This window comes from Labeo rohita, chromosome 3, assembly GCF_022985175.1.
Source record: "Labeo rohita strain BAU-BD-2019 chromosome 3, IGBB_LRoh.1.0, whole genome shotgun sequence".
In the NCBI taxonomy this organism is placed as follows: domain Eukaryota; kingdom Metazoa; phylum Chordata; class Actinopteri; order Cypriniformes; family Cyprinidae; genus Labeo; species Labeo rohita.
In genome coordinates, this window is record NC_066871.1 from 15,860,933 (window position 1) to 15,883,072 (window position 22,140).

At 39.1% G+C, this 22,140-nt stretch overlaps 1 gene segment (V, D, J or C); it reads left to right on the forward strand.

Moving 5' to 3' along the window:
* Positions 1–15,376: 15,376 nt before the first annotated feature.
* On the forward strand, positions 15,377–15,846 carry LOC127159752 (Ig heavy chain V region 914-like). The segment is given in 2 exon segments: positions 15,377–15,436; positions 15,530–15,846. Coding segments are annotated over 2 exon segments (366 nt in total).
* Positions 15,847–22,140: the final 6,294 nt, after the last annotated feature.

Consider the following 22,140-nt stretch of genomic DNA (forward strand, 5'->3'; position numbering starts at 1 on the left):
TGTGCACACACTGTAAACCCAAACGTTCAAAATATTTAAATAGATTAAGTACAGTAAACTTCATTGTCAAAAAAGTTCCTGTGACTTTTTTTTTAGTTTTTGAGTAAATAAAACTTATTTGTTTTAATTAATCTGAACTACTTGTTGATGAATGAGGTGCTACTTAAATGTATAATTTTACTCTACTTATTTTTTTAATTGTTTCAACATTAGTGCGAGCCACTGATATGACTTTTGAGTTTATCAGGACTGATAGAATATATTACTCGACGAAGTTTCAAAGCAGTAGGTGGCGGTAACGAGCTTCAGAAAAAGCTCCCGCCTGGTGAAGGCGCCGGCGGGAATCGACTTGAGGAAGGCACTGACTGAATCTGCAGGAAGTTGGATCTGTGCTCTTAACTTTTCGACGATAATCATCACGGGTCTCAAAGTAAGTGTTTAATATGTGTTTTTAAATGTGTTTTGAGAGGGCTTTTGAAAAAATGTGGCAGTTTGTAGTCTTTTTTATGGAGTAATTGTAGACTTTACATGGTATACTGTAAACATGGTTATATTCGCTGCAAGGAGGAATACTGCTATGAATTTGTATGCCGTTTTAAAGGGGAAATATGAATTAAACTTACACAGCAGCGGTTGCACATCTATTAATGTGCTAACGAATAAACTTAAATACCATGTAGTCGTCTGAAGGTCGTGTTATAAGTGTATGAGAGCGCAAATATAAGCGATGAGTGAACGGTCTTTAGTTGAAAGAGCCTTTTGAGGCGAAGCTGCTAGAAAAGAAATGTTTCATATACTCAAATGACGTTAAACGACGTCCATTTTAGTTTAGTCCAGTTAATGTATAATATATTTTTGTCTCGTGTTTAGCAGAACAGGATCTTATAACTTAGCAGCAGCTTCTCTTCTTTTACTCCGTCATTTAGAAGGCGGGAGTTCTGTTACTAGACCGCTGCAGTTTTACTGTACTGTACTGCATTACTGTACATTCACAGTAACAGGAGTGACACGTACAAGTGGCACATACATTTGTAAATTCAATTGAAAATGATCTGTTTTGATGTTTGAAGTGCCATGTTGTAAAATTAAAATGGATTTTTCCGTATGATATTGTGGCAGGTCTACATAGTAATAAACTCTATTGTAAATATAAGGAATTCAGATTTTGATGTTTTTGATGGAGGATTAAACTTTGACATTTTTTTTTCTTTCAGGTTAGGCACCAGCATGATTTGGCAGTCGGCAACTCCAGCGTTACGGACGTGACATTTGCAGTCAAAACCTGAAATATAAATTATTCTAAATTATATTTATTACCAATATATTGAACTATCTCTTTATATTTTTCTAAACCCCTTAAAATAGAGTCCAGACATCAGAAAAGTATTGGTCTATAAACCTGTTTTATATTTTAAATGAGGAAAAAACACATGCGTTACGGACGTGACAAAAAAAGACACGAGTTTCTGGGAGACAATATATTTCGTAAACTTTCTGCGAATTGCAATGCACAAACTAGAAGCAACAATATCTGCCGAATGGAGAAGGGTTGGCTATTTACAAAGCATGAAATGTTAATTTGATTTAAATTTTCGTTTTTGTGTTCCACAGGAAAAATCTGTGTTACGGACGTGACATCTCTCCGTTACGGACGTGACCGATCTGAAAAGCGGAATTCATTAGACTATAAAAACGCCTATAAAAATACTTTCAAAGCTATAATAGAGCTGTTTAGTGGTTATTTAATAGGGGTGCCCCACGATAAAGATTTTTCTAGTTAACTAGTCGTTCGTAGGCTATTCAACTAATCGCGCATTTGGCCTACTAATCCATAATAAAATATATTTTGCGCTCAAGCACACGTATAAAGTTTGCCTCAAAGCACAGGCAAAAGTAGCCTTACGATTATTAATGTATAGAAAAAAGAGATATTTTCATTATTTATTAATAAACTAATGTTTTCTTGTCGGCTGCAAGATGAAACTCACAGCGCTAACTCTCATCTCCACAGTAGCCTACTCGTTGCGCCTTTAGAGAGAAATGCAATTCAGACATAATCAGAGAGTATTTAATTTCGTTATTTTTGTTTGTTTGTTTGTTTAAAAGTAGACATTTCAAGCTTTTTGTAGATATATTTCTCTAAGTGAGACACATACTGAGGTTTGGAGACGCGCTCCAGTTCAGAGACGGCATCCTGTTTGTTTTCATTATTTTACAATAGCAGAACGTTTATAATGAATTTACATAAATAAAGTCAGTTTCGAATTGATTTTAGGTTGCAGGAAAAAAATGCAAGTGATCGCGCAGGCGCCTCCTTTCATGCATGCACACTAATATTCCGCACAAACACGGGCCAAAAATATAACACATGTATAGCCTAAAGATTAACGCTAAAGTTTGGAATACACATTAAAATAAATCCTCACCAGTCTACATCCCAGACAGGTGCAGTTATAACCTATAAATTGAAGGCTATTTGACGTTCATCTAACTGACCAACGGCGCTCAAATTCATTGATCATAGTTGTTAATCAAGATCATGGGCGTCGCTAGGCCATTTTTATTGCCCCCCTCAAAACGACTGCTCAGCCTCCCTAAAATTTTGCGATTAGCTCCATAAACTGTACACGAATTCTGATCGCCTCAGTCCCTTTTATATTTCATAAGAAAGTTGCAGCAAACCTTGATCGGCTCCTCCTGTCTTTTAGCGCGTTCTTCTTTTTCAATCCGCAGACCTCGGCGGCGCAGAGTAAGAAAAAGAGGACAAGGTGTGTCCTCTACAACTCAAAAAGGGTTGTACTATATCTATATCTATATATCTATATATCTATATATATATATATAATACCCTCATTGGGGGCTGAGCCTACCTAAAATTAAAATCCTAAAATCGCCCCTGATCAAGATTAAACGGATGCCGCTGAAAAAAAAAAATGCTTTAATGAAAAAAAATGCTTATAATGTTTTATTAAATAACTAAGATACAAACAGGTTTAGTAAAATATTCTAAATATATCACAGGCCTAGGAGAGCGCGGGGCACAACCTAACACTTGAATTTGTCAGTTTGTGTAAATCCACTGGAGTTCAGAGTATAATTTTTATCCACGTCGGGCAGGGGCTCGATTTCGAACAATTTTCGTTTTTGTGTTTCAGAGAGGGGGGGAGGGAAATTTATACCACTATAGAAAAGTTTTCAGAGTCCTTGCAAATATGAAATTCACGAAATCTCCACTGGAGAGAGAAATTTACAGATTACATAATCAGGTAGGCTAGTAGCATATTTGATTTCGTTTTGAATTGGTTCACTAAAAGTAGGCAAGCTTTCTTTAGATTTATTTCTTATGTATGTAAGGCACCCAAATTTTAAGTTTGTTTCATTATCAGAAATAGTGGTGAAATAGGTGCTCGTAACATTTTGTCGGCATCTAGAATGAACAAGGCTGCCGTTGTGTTTTTGAGGGAAGAGTCTATGGTTCACCATTTAGTGGAAGTTGGTTTATCCATTCGTGATAATGATATTACGTTGGCAGGTAAAGATTACATAATTTTTATCAGCACGGAATCAATGAAATGCTTCTCTTGTGGGGTCTACGGACATACAAAATTGAAATGTACTAATAATAAGGTGACTGAACAAAATGAGACTGAGCCTAGAACACCTTCGGAGCAAGTGGCTCCAGCCATTGTAAATGGTATCCAGGATGGCAGTGATAAAACTGATGAGCGGGCTGAATCGGATTCATTGTCAAAAGGCAATGAAAATCCGAAAGAGGACGCACTGAAAAATGCAAGTAATCGCGCGGGCGCCTCCCTGTCATGCTTGAGCATTTCGTTTCCGAACAAACATTTGAATATGGATAATAGCTTAGAGCACATTTATATTAGGTTAACACTAGAGTGTGGGATCCGCATTAAAATAAATAAAACAGATGTAGTTATAACCTGCAAATTGAAGGCTGTATAATAACGGGCTGATGTCGATGCCGCTCCAATTCGTTGTTGTTGTTGAAACTTGTTTCAATGACTCTCATAAACCTATTTTAATAAATCGCTAATGCATTAAATAATAAAAATATCAAACAGGATAAGTTACTGAATATTGTATACATATAAATATTTATAAAATGATAGACTGCGAATAGGATTACAGTTTCACATTTTGCAACTGCATCTGCATAACAGTGAATTAGTTTTAACATGCAGTGATACAAAATAACACCAAACAAGATTTGTAATGAAGAAAAAATATTTAGACAAATAAGAATGAATGATGTTACTCCACAGCACATCTCTTGCGCGTTGCAGCAGCATGCGTGCGGTACACGTAAATCTTGCTCTTTACACGAATGCAGCACACAGCGACACAAGTTATGTGTAAAACATAAAAGTTTTAAAGACGACATGATGACATGAACATTATGACATTTGAAATAGTTTTGGCGATTTGTCCTTCAGTCCGTCTGTGCATTTCTGACCCGCACAGCAGATGAAGTCTTAGCTAAAACGACTGATGTTCTCGCTGAGAATGCAATTTTTAAAATGTTAGAATTAATTAATTTCTAAAATGTTATGATATATAAAGCCTAAAAGAGATTACAGAAGTCTAGATCTACACAGTATAGGCTATCAATCATCAGCAACTTGGCAACGTGCCGGTATAAGATTTAATATGAAGCGTCCGTAACAGTCACGTCCGTAACGGTCACGTCCGTAACGCATTATATGATTGATAAGAGCAAAGAATAGAGATGAGCTGTTGGTCATAATTAGCATGGCCATAAGTTGGCTTTGTACAGAAAGTTTCAAGTTAATTGCATTAATAATTACTGTATGATATAAACTTAATCTTTAAAATGTTACGGACGTGACACAGCGCTGAAGCGTCCAGACATCATAAATCAAGCCCTTATAAATCCGAAAATCATCGCTGTTTAGACAAAGTGAGTTTATTTACTTTTCAGACAGGCCTCCATCTTTCTACAAAATGCTTGCTGTTTACATCAATTAAATAATGGGCAGTCTTTGATCTCTCATTTGAAAACATGAAATACCGTCGAATAAAAATTTAATTTTACTTTTAGGCGCACCCTTATATGTGGTGGATGAACATTGCGATTTCCTTCAAATTTCTATTAAAGCACATCAGTACAGTAAAATACAGACCTAAATGCACAAGTTAAACAGGGTTTTATTCTTTTGGTAAAAAAAATATTTTTTGATGGTAAGGTTGACATTTGCGTGGAATTGCCGCAGTGCAAGTTGTGTTCAGTCTTATTTACTTCCTGATTATACTGCCTTCTGCGTGTGTCCTCTCTTGCTGTTGTAAACGACAATGGCATCAGTTCACACATGATTTTCTACAATTTTTTATACAGTACTTGTCAAAAGTATTGACACATTATGATGATTTATGATTTTTTAATGTTTTTAACAAGTATCTTCTGTTCAGCAAGGCTGCATTACTGATCAAATATACAGTAATAGTGTGAAATGTTACAATTTGGATTAACTATTTTCTCTTTAAATATATGTTAAAATGTAATTGATTGCTGTGATCAAAGCTGAATTTTCAGCATCATTACTCCAGTCTTTAGTGTCACATGATTCTTCAGAAATCATTCTAATATACTAATTTTCTGTAGTAATGCAGAAGTTTCAGCTTTGCTTCACAGCAATAAATTACATTTTAAAATGTCTTTTACAAACATTTTAAACAGTTAAAACTCTTTGACACTATTAGTGTTTTTACTGTATTTTTGAGCACATAAATGCAGGCTTGGTGAGCTGAAGAGTCTTCTTTGTGAACATTTACAAATTGTAATGTTTACAAACTAGACAAGTACTGTATGTCACTATGTGGGTAATGTAGTAAATAATGTTTAGTTTCTTACACAGACCAATTGTTTTGTTTCAGAAGACCTCACTACATCACCAGGCACCAGTGGACCACCAAGGGTGTTAGTGACCAAAGGATAATGGGTCTTTAGTGTTCTTCTAAAGAAAGTAAGTTTCTAACTTTTATTTAAGGAACTAGGCTTTTTTAGGCTTTGAGTTTGTCTTATTGGTTACTGGTTTCTGGATGCTTAAGTTTAATGTACAATGATCATGTACAGTTGTGCTCATAAGTTTACATACCCCTTGCAGAATATGTAAAATGTTATTTTTATAAAAATGTATATATAGTTGTATAAAATTTTATTAGTTTAATCATTTAGTACTGACCTGAATAAGCTATTTCACAAAAACAGGACCAAATAATGACTGAATTTATAAAAATGATGCCATTCAGAAGTTTATACGTGCTTTTATTTTAATACTGTGTGTTGTTTTCTGGATGATCCATGACTGTTTTTATGATAGTTGTTTATGAGTCCTTTGTTTGTCCTGAGCAGTTCATCTGCCTGCTGTTCTTCAGAAAAATCCTCCAGCTCCTGCACATTATTTGGTTTTCCAGCAGCATCTGCATACTTTTCAAAAAGTGAATGTATAATTTGAGAGCCATCTTTTCCCACTGAGGACAACTGAGGAACTCATACATAACTCTTACAAAAGATGAGAACATTCACTGATGCTCAAGAAAGCACCACAATGCAATAAGAAGCATTTGAATTGGATAATCAGAGTAAATTGTACTTACATTGTCTTCTGGGAGAAATGTAAATATTTATGTACCTTCTGAAGTACAATACTAAATGGAAAAAAAAATCTGCAAACAAGAAAAATGTACACATTCAAAACATAACTGTTCAAAAGTTTACACCTGTTACGTTTGCTGGTGCTGGGAGAAACTAAGAATGCAAACAGACAGAACTGTGACAACACCACCTGGCTCTTAATGCATTGTGGTGCCTTCTTAAGTATTAGTAAATGTTTTCGCCTTTTGTAATAGTTATGTATGAGTCTCTCAGTTGTTCTCATTGTATATAGATGGATCTCAAAATCATACAGTCACATTTGGAAAGTGTTCAAATATGTAGAAGATGCTGGAAAACCAAATAATGTGCAGGATCTGGAGGATTTTTCTGAAGAACAGCAGGCAGATGAACTGCTCAGGACATTAACTCATGAACAACTATTGCAAAAGATAACAGTCATAAATCATCCAGGAAATGACACACAGTGTTAAGATTCAAGGGTATGCAAACTTTTGAACGGGGTAATCTAATATCTAATTTAAATTAGATATTATTTTGTCTTGTGGAGTATATAAACATCAGTTGTGTTAAATTGTTTATTTAGGACAGTACTAAATAAAAATAGCATACAGTTTCATGATCCTTATTTTGTTAAAATCAGCATTTAACATGTTCTGCAAGGGGTATGTAAATTTATTAGCACAAGTATATATGACCTTTTTACCAGCATTCAGTATGGGATATGTCTGTTTGATTAATATGAAGTGGGCCATTTTTATTTAAATGTTGTGCATAGCAAAGTGTTATCATTACATTTGTACTACTTAAACTTTTCAACCCAGCCCTTGCTCTAATTCCTAACTTTGCTTTCTGGCCTAAACAAATTTAACATGACTGTACTAAAAGGATTAGTTCACTTCTAGAATCACAATTTACTGATAATTTACTCACCCCTATGTCAGCCAAGATGTTCATGTTTTTCTGTGATCAGTCAAAAAGAAAATAATGTTTTTGAGGAAAACATTCCAGGATTTTGCTCCATACAATGGACTTCAGTGGTGGTCAGTGGACTGAAGATTAAAAATGCAGTTTAAATGCAGCTTTAAATGGCTCTACAAGATCGCAGCTGAGGAATAAGAGTCTTATCTAGTGATTGGTCACTTTCAAAAAAACAAAAAACAAAACAAAAAAAAAATCATACTTCTTAGCCACAAGTGCTCATTTTGCTCGTCCACAACTTTACGCATTACGCAGTCATGTAAGAAACGTCATGTGCAGTTTGTTCGTCATCGGTGCACTTAGGTTCAAGAAGGGTTGGGCAAAAAACTCATTTCGTTTTCTCCTCGAACTTCACAATCATCCGATATCGTTTAAACTTCTTTGCACATTTGCTTTGTAAACACTGGGTCGGAACTTCTGCCTACATCACACGTACGTGATTACATAAGTTGGGTCGAGCAAGACAAGGTGTGGTTAAAGTATATCGTCCCAGGTTACGTATGTAACCATGGTTCCCCGAGGGAACGAGACGCTGCGTCTGAAAACGCTAGGGGAACGCCTCCAGCGTGACCACGCTCTGAAACACGTGTGCAAACAGTCCAATGGAGAAGCGAGACGTCACAGGCGGGGTGACGTAGAGACCAGAGAGCTTAAAGCACGTGCGGTGCATGCAGCCGGCAGCTTCTAAATAGAGGAGCAAGCGCTGCAGGGATGCCGGAAGTATGGCTCGAGACGCAGCGTCTCGTTCCCTCGGGGAACCATGGTTACATACGTAACCTGGGACGTTCCCCTTCGGGAACTCGAGCTGCATCCGAAAACGCTAGGGGAACGATATGCCCACGCTGCCAGACTTTCAAATCCCTGCCTAGTGTGTATCACTGAGCACAGCTAGGACGAGAGAAAAAGCCGCCGAGGAGGGAATCAGGTCCGAGAACCATGCTCGGGCCAGCCAGTACTGGGCTACTAAAAGAAGACGGTCCCCATCCCGGCACACCCTCTCCAGAACTCCTAGGAGCATAGCGATCAGGGGAAAGGCATACAGACGAAGCCTCGGCCACGTCTGTACCATGGCATCCAGCCCCAGTGGAGCTGGATGAGTCAGAGAGAACCAGTGGGGACATTGCGCATTCTCCTGAGTCGCGAAGAGGTCCACCTGAGTCTGGCCAAAAACTCTCCAAATCTGCTTCACCACCTCGGGGTGAAGCATCCATTCCCCGGGCCTCAGCCCCTGCCTCGACAGGATGTCTGCTCCCATACTGAGATGCCCAGGAACATGAACCGCTCTCAGCGAGAGGAGTTTGTCCTGGGACCACACAAGGATCTGGTGCGCCAGCTGTATAAGGGGCGCGAACGCAGACCTCCCTGGTGGTTGAAGTAATAGACCACCGCTGTGTTGTCGGTGCGAACCAACACATGGTGGCCTATTAGGTCCGGGAGAAAGTGTTTCAACGCTCGAAACACGGCCAGCATCTCTAGGCAGTTGATGTGCCAAGTGAGATGGCGACTGCTCCACAGACCGCGGCCGGGGTGGCCACTCATGACTGCACCCAAACCGGTGAGAGACGCATCCGTCGCTAGCGTATGCGGCGACAAGGAGCTCCTAACACCGGGCCCTGAGACAGGAACCAAGGCTTCTTCCACATGTCTAAGGCACGTAGGCATTGCCGCGTGACCTTGATCATGCGGAATGGGTTTCCCCTCGGGGAGAACCCCTTGGTCCTGAGCCACCACTGTAGGGGTCTCATGTACAGCAGGCCAAAAGGTATCACGTTGGATGCAGCTGCCATCAGACCCAGCAGTCGCTGGAACTGCTTTACAGTGAGTGACCGGCCTTCTTTCACTCTTGTTACTGCAGTGAGGATCGACTCGATCCGAGCAGGTGACAAACGTGCCTGCATCGTGGTCAAATCCCACACCACGCCTAGATAAGTGGTTCTCTGTAATGGAGACAGCACACTCTTCTTGGCGTTCAGTCTCAACCCCAGCTCTTTCATATGAGCAAGAACAACATCTCGATGTTGAACCGCCATGTGCTCCGATTGAGCCAGAATCAACCAATCGTTGATGTAATTGAGTATGTGGATGCCCCGGAGTCACAGCGGAGCCAGAGCAGCACCCACACACTTTGTGAAAGTGCGGGGGGAGAGTACTAGGCCGAACGGAAGAACCCGATATTGGTATGCTTCGCCCCTGAAAGCAAACCTCAAGAACTTCCTGTGTTGAGGAAGGATGGAGACATGGAAGTAAGCGTCTTTTAGATCTATCGTCACAAACAAGTCCTCGGACATGATTTGTGACACCACTTGATTGACAGTCAGCATTTTGAACTTCAACCTCATAACTGAACGATTCAGTAGTCTCAGATCTAAAATGGGACACAGGCCCCCATCCTTCTTCGGAACAATGAAGTACCGGCTGTAGAACCCGGACTCCCCGTCTTGAGGAGGGACCACCTCGATGGCCTCCTTCCTCAACATAGTTTCTACTTCCTGTTCCATTACCAGACCCTGCTCGGGGCTCACCACAGTGGGAAAGACCCCGTTGAAAGGCGGCGGTGCGCCGAATTGGATGCGATAACCTCGCTCTACAGTGCGCAGGACCCATGCAGACACATTTGGCAGTAGTTTCCACGCTGCCAAATAATCTACTAAGGGAACCAGTCTCTCGAGACTGGTCTCTGGTGTTGTTTGAGCTGCTAGTTCAGTGTTCTGTAACGGATGACCGGCAGGAGACAGCCGAACTAGCTGCTGTAGAGACCCCCGCAGGGGTGGCGAGCTCCCCAGCTCCGCTACGTTTCCGGGCGGAAGACTGAGGTGTGGGCTCACTGGAGACCGCTGCGCCCTGAAGCACCGGCAGGGTTGGCAGGCTAATCTCCCGAGGGCACAGAGGAGAGACGGGCACCGAAGAATGCGGTGGACCACGCCCTTCCCCAGTAGGGCCTGCCCTCAGAGGTCCTGGACCATAGGAGTCAGGACCATAGTCTCATAGGTCTGGGTGAAGCGTTTCAGTACCTGAAACGCGGCCAGCATCTCCAGGCAACTGAAGTGCCAAACTGGATGGTGACCGCTTCACAGACCATGGGCGGGGTGGCCACTCATGACCACTCCCCAACCGGTGAGGGACGCATCCGTCGCTAGCATACGCGGCAACAAGGAGCTCCCAGCACCGGGCCCTGAGACAAGAACCAAGGTCTCCTCCACATGTCCAAGGCACGTAGGCATCGCCGCGTGACCTTGATCATGCAAAGCAGGTTTCCCCTCAGGGAGAACCCCCTTGGTCTTGAGACACCACTGCAGGGGTCTCATGAACAGCAGGCCAAAAGGTATCACATTGGACACAGCTGCCATCAGACCCAGCAGTTATGAAACTGCTTCACAGTGAGTGCCTATTTTCACTCTCTTGACTGCCGCGAGGATGACTTGATCCGAGCAGGAAATATACATGCCTGCATCGTGGTCGATCCCACACCACGCCTAGATAAGTGGTTCTCTGTAATGGAGAAAGCACACTTTTCTCTGCGTTCAGTCACAACCCCAGTTCTTTCATATGGGTGAGGACGACATCTCGATGCCGAACCGCCCATACCGACAAAAATGCCAATAAGGATCAGTATGCAGATGCCCTGGGAGCCACTTTTTTTTTTTTTTTTAGCTAAGCCACAGCAGCATCCACACACTTAGCGAAAGTACAGGGTGAGAGTGCAATAAATTGAATTCCTCAGAATTAAATGACAATGGGAGAAGAGCTAAACATTCAAAATGCACGTCGTTTGTTTTTTGTTTTTGTTTTTTTGAATGAACACATTTATGAATGAATACAGCCCACCCCCTCAAGGGCAGACTGTACATGCTCAGCTCCAGAACAAACCACACATAAATCGCTTGAATCCCCGTTCCTGAATTTATTTATTTTTTAGAAGCGAGGGCAGGTAGAAACGAGCGATCTAATATGCAGTCAGCTCATATGCGGACAGCATCAGTCTCCTCGGAGAAAGATAGCCGCAGCAGCGCGAGCTCTCATTCAAAGGGGGAAGAACTGCAGCGCGGGCTTCCGAACCCAGAAAGAGAGCGCTAGATCTAGGGAGAAAGGCAGAGATAGGGCGGACCCGTCTCTAACCCGTCCGTAGATCTATGTGCGATCCCTACGATCACAGCCGCCGCCCTGCCTCAGCAGAAGCGGGAGCTGAGCGCGGGGAACGCAAACGCGGGCAGTCAGCTCCCTCGAGAACTGACTCCCATGCTTCGCTCCCAGACAGACAACAAATAGATTGTGTGTATCGCCACCCGAAATAGCGCAGGCAGAGAGGAACACACAGTCTAAATGCTGCTGCTTATATTCGTAAGAGTGCTTTGTAGGACATAGTGACACTGTCAAATAAAAGCTGTGCGAACTAGCACAAAAAAACAGAGTGACTCACACACACAGAGCGCTTGCTGAAAGACAGAAGCTGCCGGCTGCATGCACTGCACGTGCTTTAAGCTCTCTGGTCTCTACGTCACCCTGCCTGTGATGTCTCGCTTCTCCATTGGACTGTTTGCACACGTGTTTCAGAGCGTGGTTACGCTGGAGGCGTTCCCCTAGCGTTTTCGGACGCAGCTTGAGTTCCCGAAGGGGAAACATATTTATTTATGTTTTTTAGAAAATGACTGATCGTTTGGCTAGATAAGACCCTTATTTCTCAGCTGGGATTGTGTAGAGACTGAAAGTGCAGTTTGGATCTTCTACCTGTTGGCCATCATTAATGTCCACTGTATGGAGAAAAATCCTGGAATGTTTTCTTCAAAAACCTTAATTTCTTTTTGACTGAGGAAAGAAAGACATTTATTTTATGGATGACATGGGGGTGAGTAAATTATTGTTTTTTTTGTTCTTTTTGTTTATTATTTTTATAAAGTGAACTACTCCTTTAACAGTATCTTTTATTTCATAAATCTTTAAATGCTAATCTTCAAGTGATTAGCATATACTTACTTTTCTGCTGAACCAACAGTATTTAAATGAACAGAAATTAATTATAAAAATGGGTTGAAAAATGTACTTGATTGACTTGAGCGAGCTCTTATCACATTATAGTCCCTCACGTCCGCTGCGTTCTCAAAACTCTGGCAGTTTGATAATACCTAGAATATCAAAATCAACCGTGGGCGGCAGATCATTTTCTTATTTAGCGCCCAAACTCTGGAACAATCTACCCAACACTGATCGGGACGCAGACACACTCTGTCAATTTAAATCTAGATTAAAGACCCATCTCTTTAACCTGGCTTACACATAACGGATTGTTAGGCTGTATTAATTAGGTCAACCGGAGCCAGGAACACTTCCCATAACACCCAATGTACTCGTTGCATCATAAGAAGAATGGTCTGTTTCTGTTTCTACGCTAATATTTCTTTCTACTTCTTATTCTGAGGTCAACGGAGCCACCAGATCCAGTCCGTACTCAACCCAGATGGTGGATCAGCATCTTGAGATGACCTCTACAGCCCTAAATGTCAGCGGGGACCACGTCAACTTGATGAGCCCCAGAGGTGGATCATCAGTGAGGAACTTGTTACCTAGACGCTTTTGGACCCAGATAAGTCCTTTGCAATCTGACTTTGCTGCAACATTGAACTTTTGAATTATTGACACACTATTGTCCTATTTAAAACTGTAAAGTTGCTTAGACAACAACCTGTTTTGTTAAAAAGCACCGTATAAATAAACGTGATATATTAGACTTGATATTGGTTAGTTGGTTATTCATTTCTGTTTCTCTCATTTATTCAGGAGGAGTCTGATGAACCAGAGCTTGAAGATGTTCCGGGGATAGTTTGCTAGATCTCTTCCTTCAGCATGCTATTATTACGGCTTCAAGTGAGGGTGCTTTTGCTTGAACCCCTGTCGAACCGGGCATGGGCTTGGCTAAACGCTCCAAACCGCAACACAGCTGACATCAGGGATTCTCATCTTCTGAATGAGTGACACTTGTCTGCACAATTACTGTCTGTTTTAATTTTTTGGCATTATATATGCACACAGCCTTGTCACTAACAGCAGTTATTGAATGTAAACCTGTAAAAAGAAATAATTTTGTAAAATGTTTACATTTTGTACTTTTATTGTTGCTTTTGTCTTATATTCACTTGTTGTTAGTGATGAGGCTGGGCACTTAAGGGCAAAAAACCCCTTAATTGTGGAATTTCTTTTTTTTTTTAATTCTACAGTGTGTAGAAATTAATTTTCCACAATAAACAATATATTGTTGTATTTTAAGTATTCATTTTCACTGTGTTAAATGAAAGAGGTTAAGAAAATACTGTTTAATAAAAGTCATCACTTACGTTTTTTTGAGTTACATGTACTCAGTGTTTTTAAGGCAATCAGTTGCCACAAATTTTATAAGTTTTGAGCCACATGATTTTGAGTATTATGTAATTAAAGTATTTGAGTTAACTGCTACTAAATAATATTGAGTTAAGTAATACTCATATTTTTTGTTTATATAACTTATTTTTTATAAGTATTGTTAACTTAATACAATGGCACAAATTATTAAAAACTCATAATAATAATAAAATATTTGATATAACTTAAAATATTTGAATAGACCCAATGAAACAAATTAAGTAAACTATAATCAAAAACTACAAGTAGTATGTAATAGAAATTTTTAACTTCTGAGAACTTATTATTTTAAGTTGATTAACTCAAAAAAGTTAAGGCAATCGGTTGCCTTAATTTTTTTGAGTTCTGTTAACTTATCGGGGTTTACAGTGCACTTTTACTTTTTCAAAAAAAAAAAAAAAATAACACAACTCATTCTGCATGATTTATAAGCCTGTTTCCTCATGGGCACCTAAAAAAATGTACTATCCTTGTGGGGACATTTGGTCCCCATAACGTGATAAATACCAGGCACACACACACACACACACACACACATGTTTGTTTTTTGTGAATTGTGGGGACTTTCCATAGACTTCTATATTTTTTATACTGACCAAACTATAATGTCTATCCCCTAACCCAACCCTAACCCTAACCCTAAACCTACCCCTTACAGAAAACAGGTTTGCATTGTTACATTTTCAGATAAACACCATTTACTATTTTTAATATATATATATATATATATATATATATACATATATATATATATTTTAATTGTTGGGACCGCAATTTCAGGTTTTACTATCCTTGTGGGGACATTTGGTGTATTTGGAAATACAGTGTATGTCCTGAAAATAGCTTGGCTTTCAACCTTTTTGCCCACAAGGCCCCCTATAAGGAAATATTCCAGGCTCCCCACGCTATACTTTTTGACCTCAGAAAAGCATAAATGTGATTCAAAACAGCTTTTGAGCCATTATAGCAAATTGCCATTCATGGAAACATATTAGAGTGCAGTAACATATCTAAAATCTAAGGAGGAGAATGGGGTTCCTCTTACTGTTTTAAATAGCACTATTTGACAAAGATGCTGAGAAGTGCTGAAAGTGGTTTAATACAAGCCAAATGAACCACTTTTAGTGCTATTTAGCACCATTTTTGTTGTGTGTAATTTTCCACAATCCACTCATCCATTCTAGTCAACACTGTCTTCTGAAAGAAATGTAAAAACAACAACACATAATGCAAAGTCACATATAAAAATATATACGTATACTAGGTTGCATATGCAGAACTGTATGCAAATATTCCTCCTCCTCCTCTTTATTTGAGTATTAGGATGGAAACAAGCAGCTTGTTCTTGCACGTCTCAAACCATGATCTCCTCATCTCTCTGGTTGTTGCTGCTGCTGGCAGCTGTTTCTTGTAAGCCTTTGTAACTTCTAAAGATACTTTATAAAAAAAATACTATTGTTATACATAATTATATCTCTAACATGACCATATTTTTCCCCTCAGGTGTCCACTGTGTTGAACTGACCCAGACTGATTCTCTTGTCTTAAGTCCTGGTCAGGTTTTGACACTGCCCTGTAAAATCTCTGGATATTCACTGACTGACAGCAGCTACTGCAGTGACTTCATTCGTCAGCCTGCAGGAAAAACCCTGGAATGGGTTGGAGAGATATGTGGTGATGGTAACACATATTACAGTGATAAACTAAAAAGTAAATTTCAAGTTTCCAGAGACACTTCCAGCAACACAGTGACTCTACGAGGCCAGAATATGCAGACTGAGGACACAGCTGTGTATTACTGCGCCAGAGAGTCACAGTGACACAGAGCAGTTACTGCCTTGTTCAAAAACCAAGTTAACAGTCAGCACACAGATACTGTTATTATTAATAGTGTCAGATCTAGATCAACGTCTTCAAAAATGAGGATATGAGGCAAAATATTGAAATATTTAAACAAATAATTTAATAAACAATGAATTCATAAATTGTGCCAATAAACTGATATATGATTAAGAGTATTAACAACCTTTCAAAGCAGATGAGTAAACAGCACTTGATATCTTCTCATCTTCTAATTTTCCAAAAAAAAAAAGCATCATACCTTAATCTATGAAAATATTACATAATAATTTATGATTTTATGCATTACATAATGAAAGTCGATGACACTTGTTTTCCACCAGTTATTTTTCTTGAGTTTGAATGTGTGCAAAGGATTGTGGGTGCTTGGAGGATACAAAACCTTCAAAATACGCTGAATGAAGGACTCAAACTGAAGGTTGCCTTCCAAGGATCCTTCAGAATTGAAATGGTCTTTGACTGCATTTACAGTTACCAATGGTCCACCGATCTACGCTCATGTCAGTCATTTAAAGTGCCCCTATTATGCGTTTTCAAATATGATCTTTCATGCAGTGTGTCATGTAGCTGTATGTAAACATAAACTATCTGCAAAGTTGTGAAGCCGACAGTGCACGATACATAAAGTTATTGTCTATCAAAAAAAAGAGTCGACTCACATTTGCCTAAACGAGTCGTCAGGACTTCAAATCTTTTTCTGTTACGGCCACACGTCACGGAGTAACAGATTTGCATAATGTCACGTTCTACGTAGCGAACACCTTGCCCGCCCATAAATTACCGTTGGTTTACGTCACATGGAAATGTACATGTACATTATACGGAAGACGCTGTATCCTACGCTGTGAGTAAAACTGTTTTATATTCACTTCCAAAAGATGATGAATCTACAAAGATTGTGTTTCAAGCGATCGCCTAAGTGTGCAGGACCCATGCAGGGCACTAGCGATTGTTCAAAATACGTAGTTGTTGTATGTTGTGTTGTGTAACAACCCTGCATGACATTTGCTAACCGGCTAAATCACGCTTCTGTAGTTCTGTTGTTCAGCTGTGGACCCACTGTAGTCTGACAATTTGTGATTGATGCAGCTTGACTGTCTGTCTGTCTCATTAGTTTAAGTACTGATAAAAGATGGCGCATGAAACGGCTTTCACACCGAATCAGGTTATGTGCTATGAAACCCATTCATTTTAATTGAAACGCCCTGCGAGGTCTGTTTCGGTCTCGACCAAAGCGGACGCCACGGACAAAGTTCAAATCAGTTGTTCAAATGAACTTTTGCCGCTGCTCTGAAGGGCTGAACTGAACCCAGCGGCCAGCGCAGCGCTTTCCGCGTTCGGTGTGAAAGACGTTTAATGCATTATATAATGTTGAAGTTTACAACATAGAGGTGTGCCCGGTTCGGTTATAAAAGCAAACGGTAGCCCGTGCTAACCTTGTCAATCAGCCACTTCAGCCGTTTCATCGTCAGACTCTGGCTGGAATTGTTATGGTAAAATCGATGCCATCTTTTCTATGTATTGACAAGTCTCCAGCGCTGTCAGTCAGTTATGGCAATGGGCGTTTCGTTCTCCGACACGCTGTACGCGGTAAACCAATCATAAAGGACTGCGCCATCTGACCAATCACAGCAGTGAGGGCTCACGGAAAGGAGGGGTTTAGAGAGACTGATTCTTCAAACTGCTTCGCACGAGTCGTTTAGGAATCATTTAGAAATAGGGTACAATTAAATCTATTTTTGGAGAAAACTAAAATGTTTTTTGACCTTGCATACATGTAAACCCGTTTTGGGAGTCTATTAAAACAATATTAGCAACCTTTAAAATGGCATAATAGGGGCACTTTAAAGCATTTATTTTGGCCAAACATTTTTTAAATATTTTCTAGAAAATCGAGTTGTTGAGAACTTCATCTGCATGAGTTAACAATAAATCTCTTTTTGAATGTAGCTAAGCCATGTTTGCAGAGTGAAAAAATGCTCATTAACAAGGAAACTGATTATGAAAGGTTATTTCTTTCTTTCAATATTTAAGTATTGATTTTATAGTTTTATTTTAAAGATTTCATTGTGTGTATAGGGATTTCTTTAAACATTAAATGAACAGTACATTCAAGTTTAATTAGATTACTTTTTTTTTTTACTTTCAGTGCAACAAATGCATTAGACTTTACCACATGAAGGACATTTTTAGATTACTTTTAGCTGTTTGCTATATAGCCACAGTTATAAAGTGAAATTTTTTATTCATCTTTGATGAGAATACTGCAATAGAGGACACTCTCTTGTCTTCCTGTGATGAAAAGTAGATTTCATCAGATGAGAGATATTGAAGATATTGATTTAAACATATTGCTAACATAATTTAATAATAGTCCTTCTAAAATACATTTTAACCAAAGTAAAATAAAAGAACACAATGTCTGCAAACTATTTACATTTTCTGCTCATAGAATTTATCCATGTAAATAATAACTTTATTAAATTCAAAACTAAAAGCCTTTTTTTAAAATAATGTTCAGGACAGTGTGATGCATGAGAGGTTCATTAACAGCTCTGTATGATTATGTAAATGTCCTGTTGCATATTTAAACAGCAGACATGAGTCAGTTTATACATTCATCTGATCACTAGAGGGAGTGAAGAATCACTTCAGTTCATTCAAACTGTGCTGTGAAACAAACCATGATCTCTTCATCTTTACTGTTGCTTCTGGCAGTGATATCCTGTAAGTTTAGTTTACTTTCTGTGTGATACATCATGTTGTTGCTAAAAATCTTGTTAACAATTTTTCAATGTCATGCTCTTTTATTAACTGGTATTATTTGATTTGATACAGGTATTGATTCAAATGAACTCACTCAGCCTGAGTCTCTGACTGTCCGTCCTGATGCCACTCTCACTATCAACTGTAAAGTCTCATATTCAGTTACAAGTGAGGATACAGCCTGGATTCGTCAGCCTGCAGGAAAAGCTCTGGAGTGGATTGGAAGGATCGGGTGGAGTGGAAGCTTAGCCTACAAGGATTCACTGAAAAGCAAGTTCAGCATTACCAGAGACACTTCCAGTAACACAATAACACTGCAAGGAAAGAATATGCAAGCTGAAGACACAGCTGTGTATTATTGTGCCAGAGAAACACAGTGACAGATGCCAACAGACTCCCTGTACAAAAACATTATCATCATATTACAAATTAAAAGTGTTTCTAATGATTTTCCTTCACAGTGTAATTTTCACAGAACAAAAGGTTTTCAAAATTCATAATGACGTTATAGACATTAATTCAGCTCGCACAACAAAATTCCATTAAAATCCTTATAATGAAGTAAATGCATAATTTATCACCAAGTAGTATATAATTTGAACTGATACAAATAAATAAATAAATAAATAAATACTCAAATATCATCATTTGCAGGGCTTTGATATTTGTTTTTAAAATCTTTACAATTATAAGTAAGAAATGAATTGAAAAAAGTGGTAAAGTCTTTAATTTTATTATTATTTGTAAACAAAAGTAGCTAGAAAAAACTTCTTGTAAGCGTCATGATGACAATTTGATTTGATGTAATTACTGGATGAGCGTTACAGAATTGGTTATTCAGTGCTGCATTGAACATTACTGCAATTTATAGCAATTTAAAAGCTACAGAACTAAAGGAAAATGTTTATATATAGCCACTCACCAGTCCTAGTACATCTTAGTATATTATAATATTAGATTTTGAATGACATTACATACAATATTTCTACGAGCAGCATTCATGACATTGTAGCAGCTGAACATCCTGTATAATTTGAAATGGCTGACATTTCCTTCTTCTTTTTTCCCTCTTGATGTGCTTTACTAGTATGTATGCAATCTATTTTGTGTATTAATAATTAATTTCCAGCTTTAAATTTCATTAATGGACTGTATATGATAATGCTGATGGGTCATTATATCTTTCAGCTGTTTTAGGTGTTAATAGTCAGAGCCTGGAGTCCATCCCATCAAGTCCTGTTACCAAAAATCCTGGGAAACTTTGAATCTCTTGTGTAAAGGATCTGGATTTGCTTTTGGACAGTACAGCATGCATTGGATCAGACAGACAGCAGGACAAACATTCATCTGGATGGGGGTTATCTGGTATGACGCCAGTAAAACAGTGTTACTGCACAAGAAACACATAATGATGCAGAAAAAGCACTAAACTGTACAAAAAAAAAAAAAAAGGAAGACATCTTCTGCTAAAGGATCATACACTGGATCAAATTTCCCCAGAAAGTAAGCCATACAAATACCATGATCACTGATATGCCCTATATGATATTTGGATATTGAAAAAAATAACCCCCAAAAAGTTGCATTACATATGTTGCACTGTTCATATCAGTCAATCTTAAAATACACACAATGTCGTTGTTTAGCAGTTCTTTGGCATGGTTAAGGCGCCATATAGTACCACTGCCATACAAGAAACCCTGTTTAGTTATTTAAAGATTTTCTAACTCTCTTCAATTCTTAGTTTCGTTGGGGAAAAGAATAAAAAATGACAATAAAATACAGTGTATTTGCTGAAGATAATATGTTTTTCAACCTTTTTGCGCACAAGGCCCCCCAAAAAGGAAATATTCCAGGGCCCCCACATGAAAAGCAAAAGCATAAATGTGATTCAAAACAACTTTTGCCATTATAGCAAGTTGCCATTCATGGCAAACATAGAGTGCAGTAACATATATAAAATCTAAGGAGGAGAATGAGGTTCCTCTTATGGTTCTACATAGCATTATTTGACAAAAGTGCTATATTTAGCACTTAAAGTGGTTGAATACAATGAACCACTTTTAGTGCCATTTAGCACCATTTTTGATGAGTGTTATTTCCTAATCACAGCATCACAATCCACTTATCCATTCTAGTCAACACTGTCTTCTGAAAGAAATGTAAAAACAACAGTGTAGCATCTGGACCAATCAGACATATAGTTATTTGTTACATTTAACAAATAATCTTTAAAACCAAGAACCCAGCTATATGCTGGAGTTTTGAAGACAACCCCCCAAATCAACTAACACCCCCAAAGGGCTTAGTTGCCAGGGTGACCATGTGATATCACAGGTTTTATTGCTTCAAGGAATGCAAACAGAGCACACTACATTTCTCTATAGGAAAGACACAATGCCTATAGAAATGGACTCTTTCCTATTCATTCACAGACTAACCTTTCTTTGACCTTCCTATCACACATAGCCCAGGTCATTGTGTACAGTATTACTGAATTGTATTTTAATTTTGTCTGTGTATTTGTCTTTCTACTGTTTTATGCATGCGTTATGATGGATGACTAGTTGTATAAACCACCTATGTCATGTTTGGTTTCTTTGAATTCGTATTTTGATGATCTAAAAGATGGTGTAAATTAGATGTTGATACCTATGCAACATATTAGTGTTTTAAGAAACCTTAGTAGTTTTTGCATCAACACCCAATCGAATTACATATGCAAAATACCATGCTCACAGACAAAGAGTCGTAAACTTTCCCTCCAAAGGTGAAAGTTACCATTGGTTCATGGACCTCCTGGAGGCACAGCCTCCAGAGAGTTTAAAGGCATCGACCCCTCTCTCTTCTCCCTCTCTCTTCACTGTCTTCTTCGTCTGCAACGTCTTCCGATTGCTGCCCGTGTGGAGGAACCCACGGGGAGCCTGAGCCGGCACAGGGGGTGCCTGACAGGCCCAACACTGGCTCTGTGGCTCCACAAAGAGCCAGACACTTCCACTCAACTCCTGAATTCATCTTCATGACTCGCCTCAGTCAGTCAGTGGTTCTTTTAGAACCTAAGAAGATGAGCTAGAACTCTTCAGGACTTCTCTAAGCACACGCCAGGCCTTGTGGCCTTGTCTTTCCATTCCCCAAGGATCACAGGACTTCAGCTGGGTCCCTCTCAGCTCTTGGTTCTTCTTCACTTTCACATGGGAAGAAACTCCCAGTTACCATCGAGTCAAAACATCTTTGGAATTCATCCCTCTTCAGACCCGGAAGAACGTGATTGCAATTCCAAAACCACCACTGCTCCAAACCATCAAGACTTTCAGAGACTGCATTTGGACACTTGTTCGACGACCAAGGCAATGCAAGTATCGTACATTTAATTAAACAAACAGAGGTTTAGTATAAGCTGTAGACAGCACTGATGGTTTCACTCAGGTGGCTAACTGACTCTTTTCATAGCTTCATTTCCTTGTCTCTCTCTAACTGCTTCTCACTGA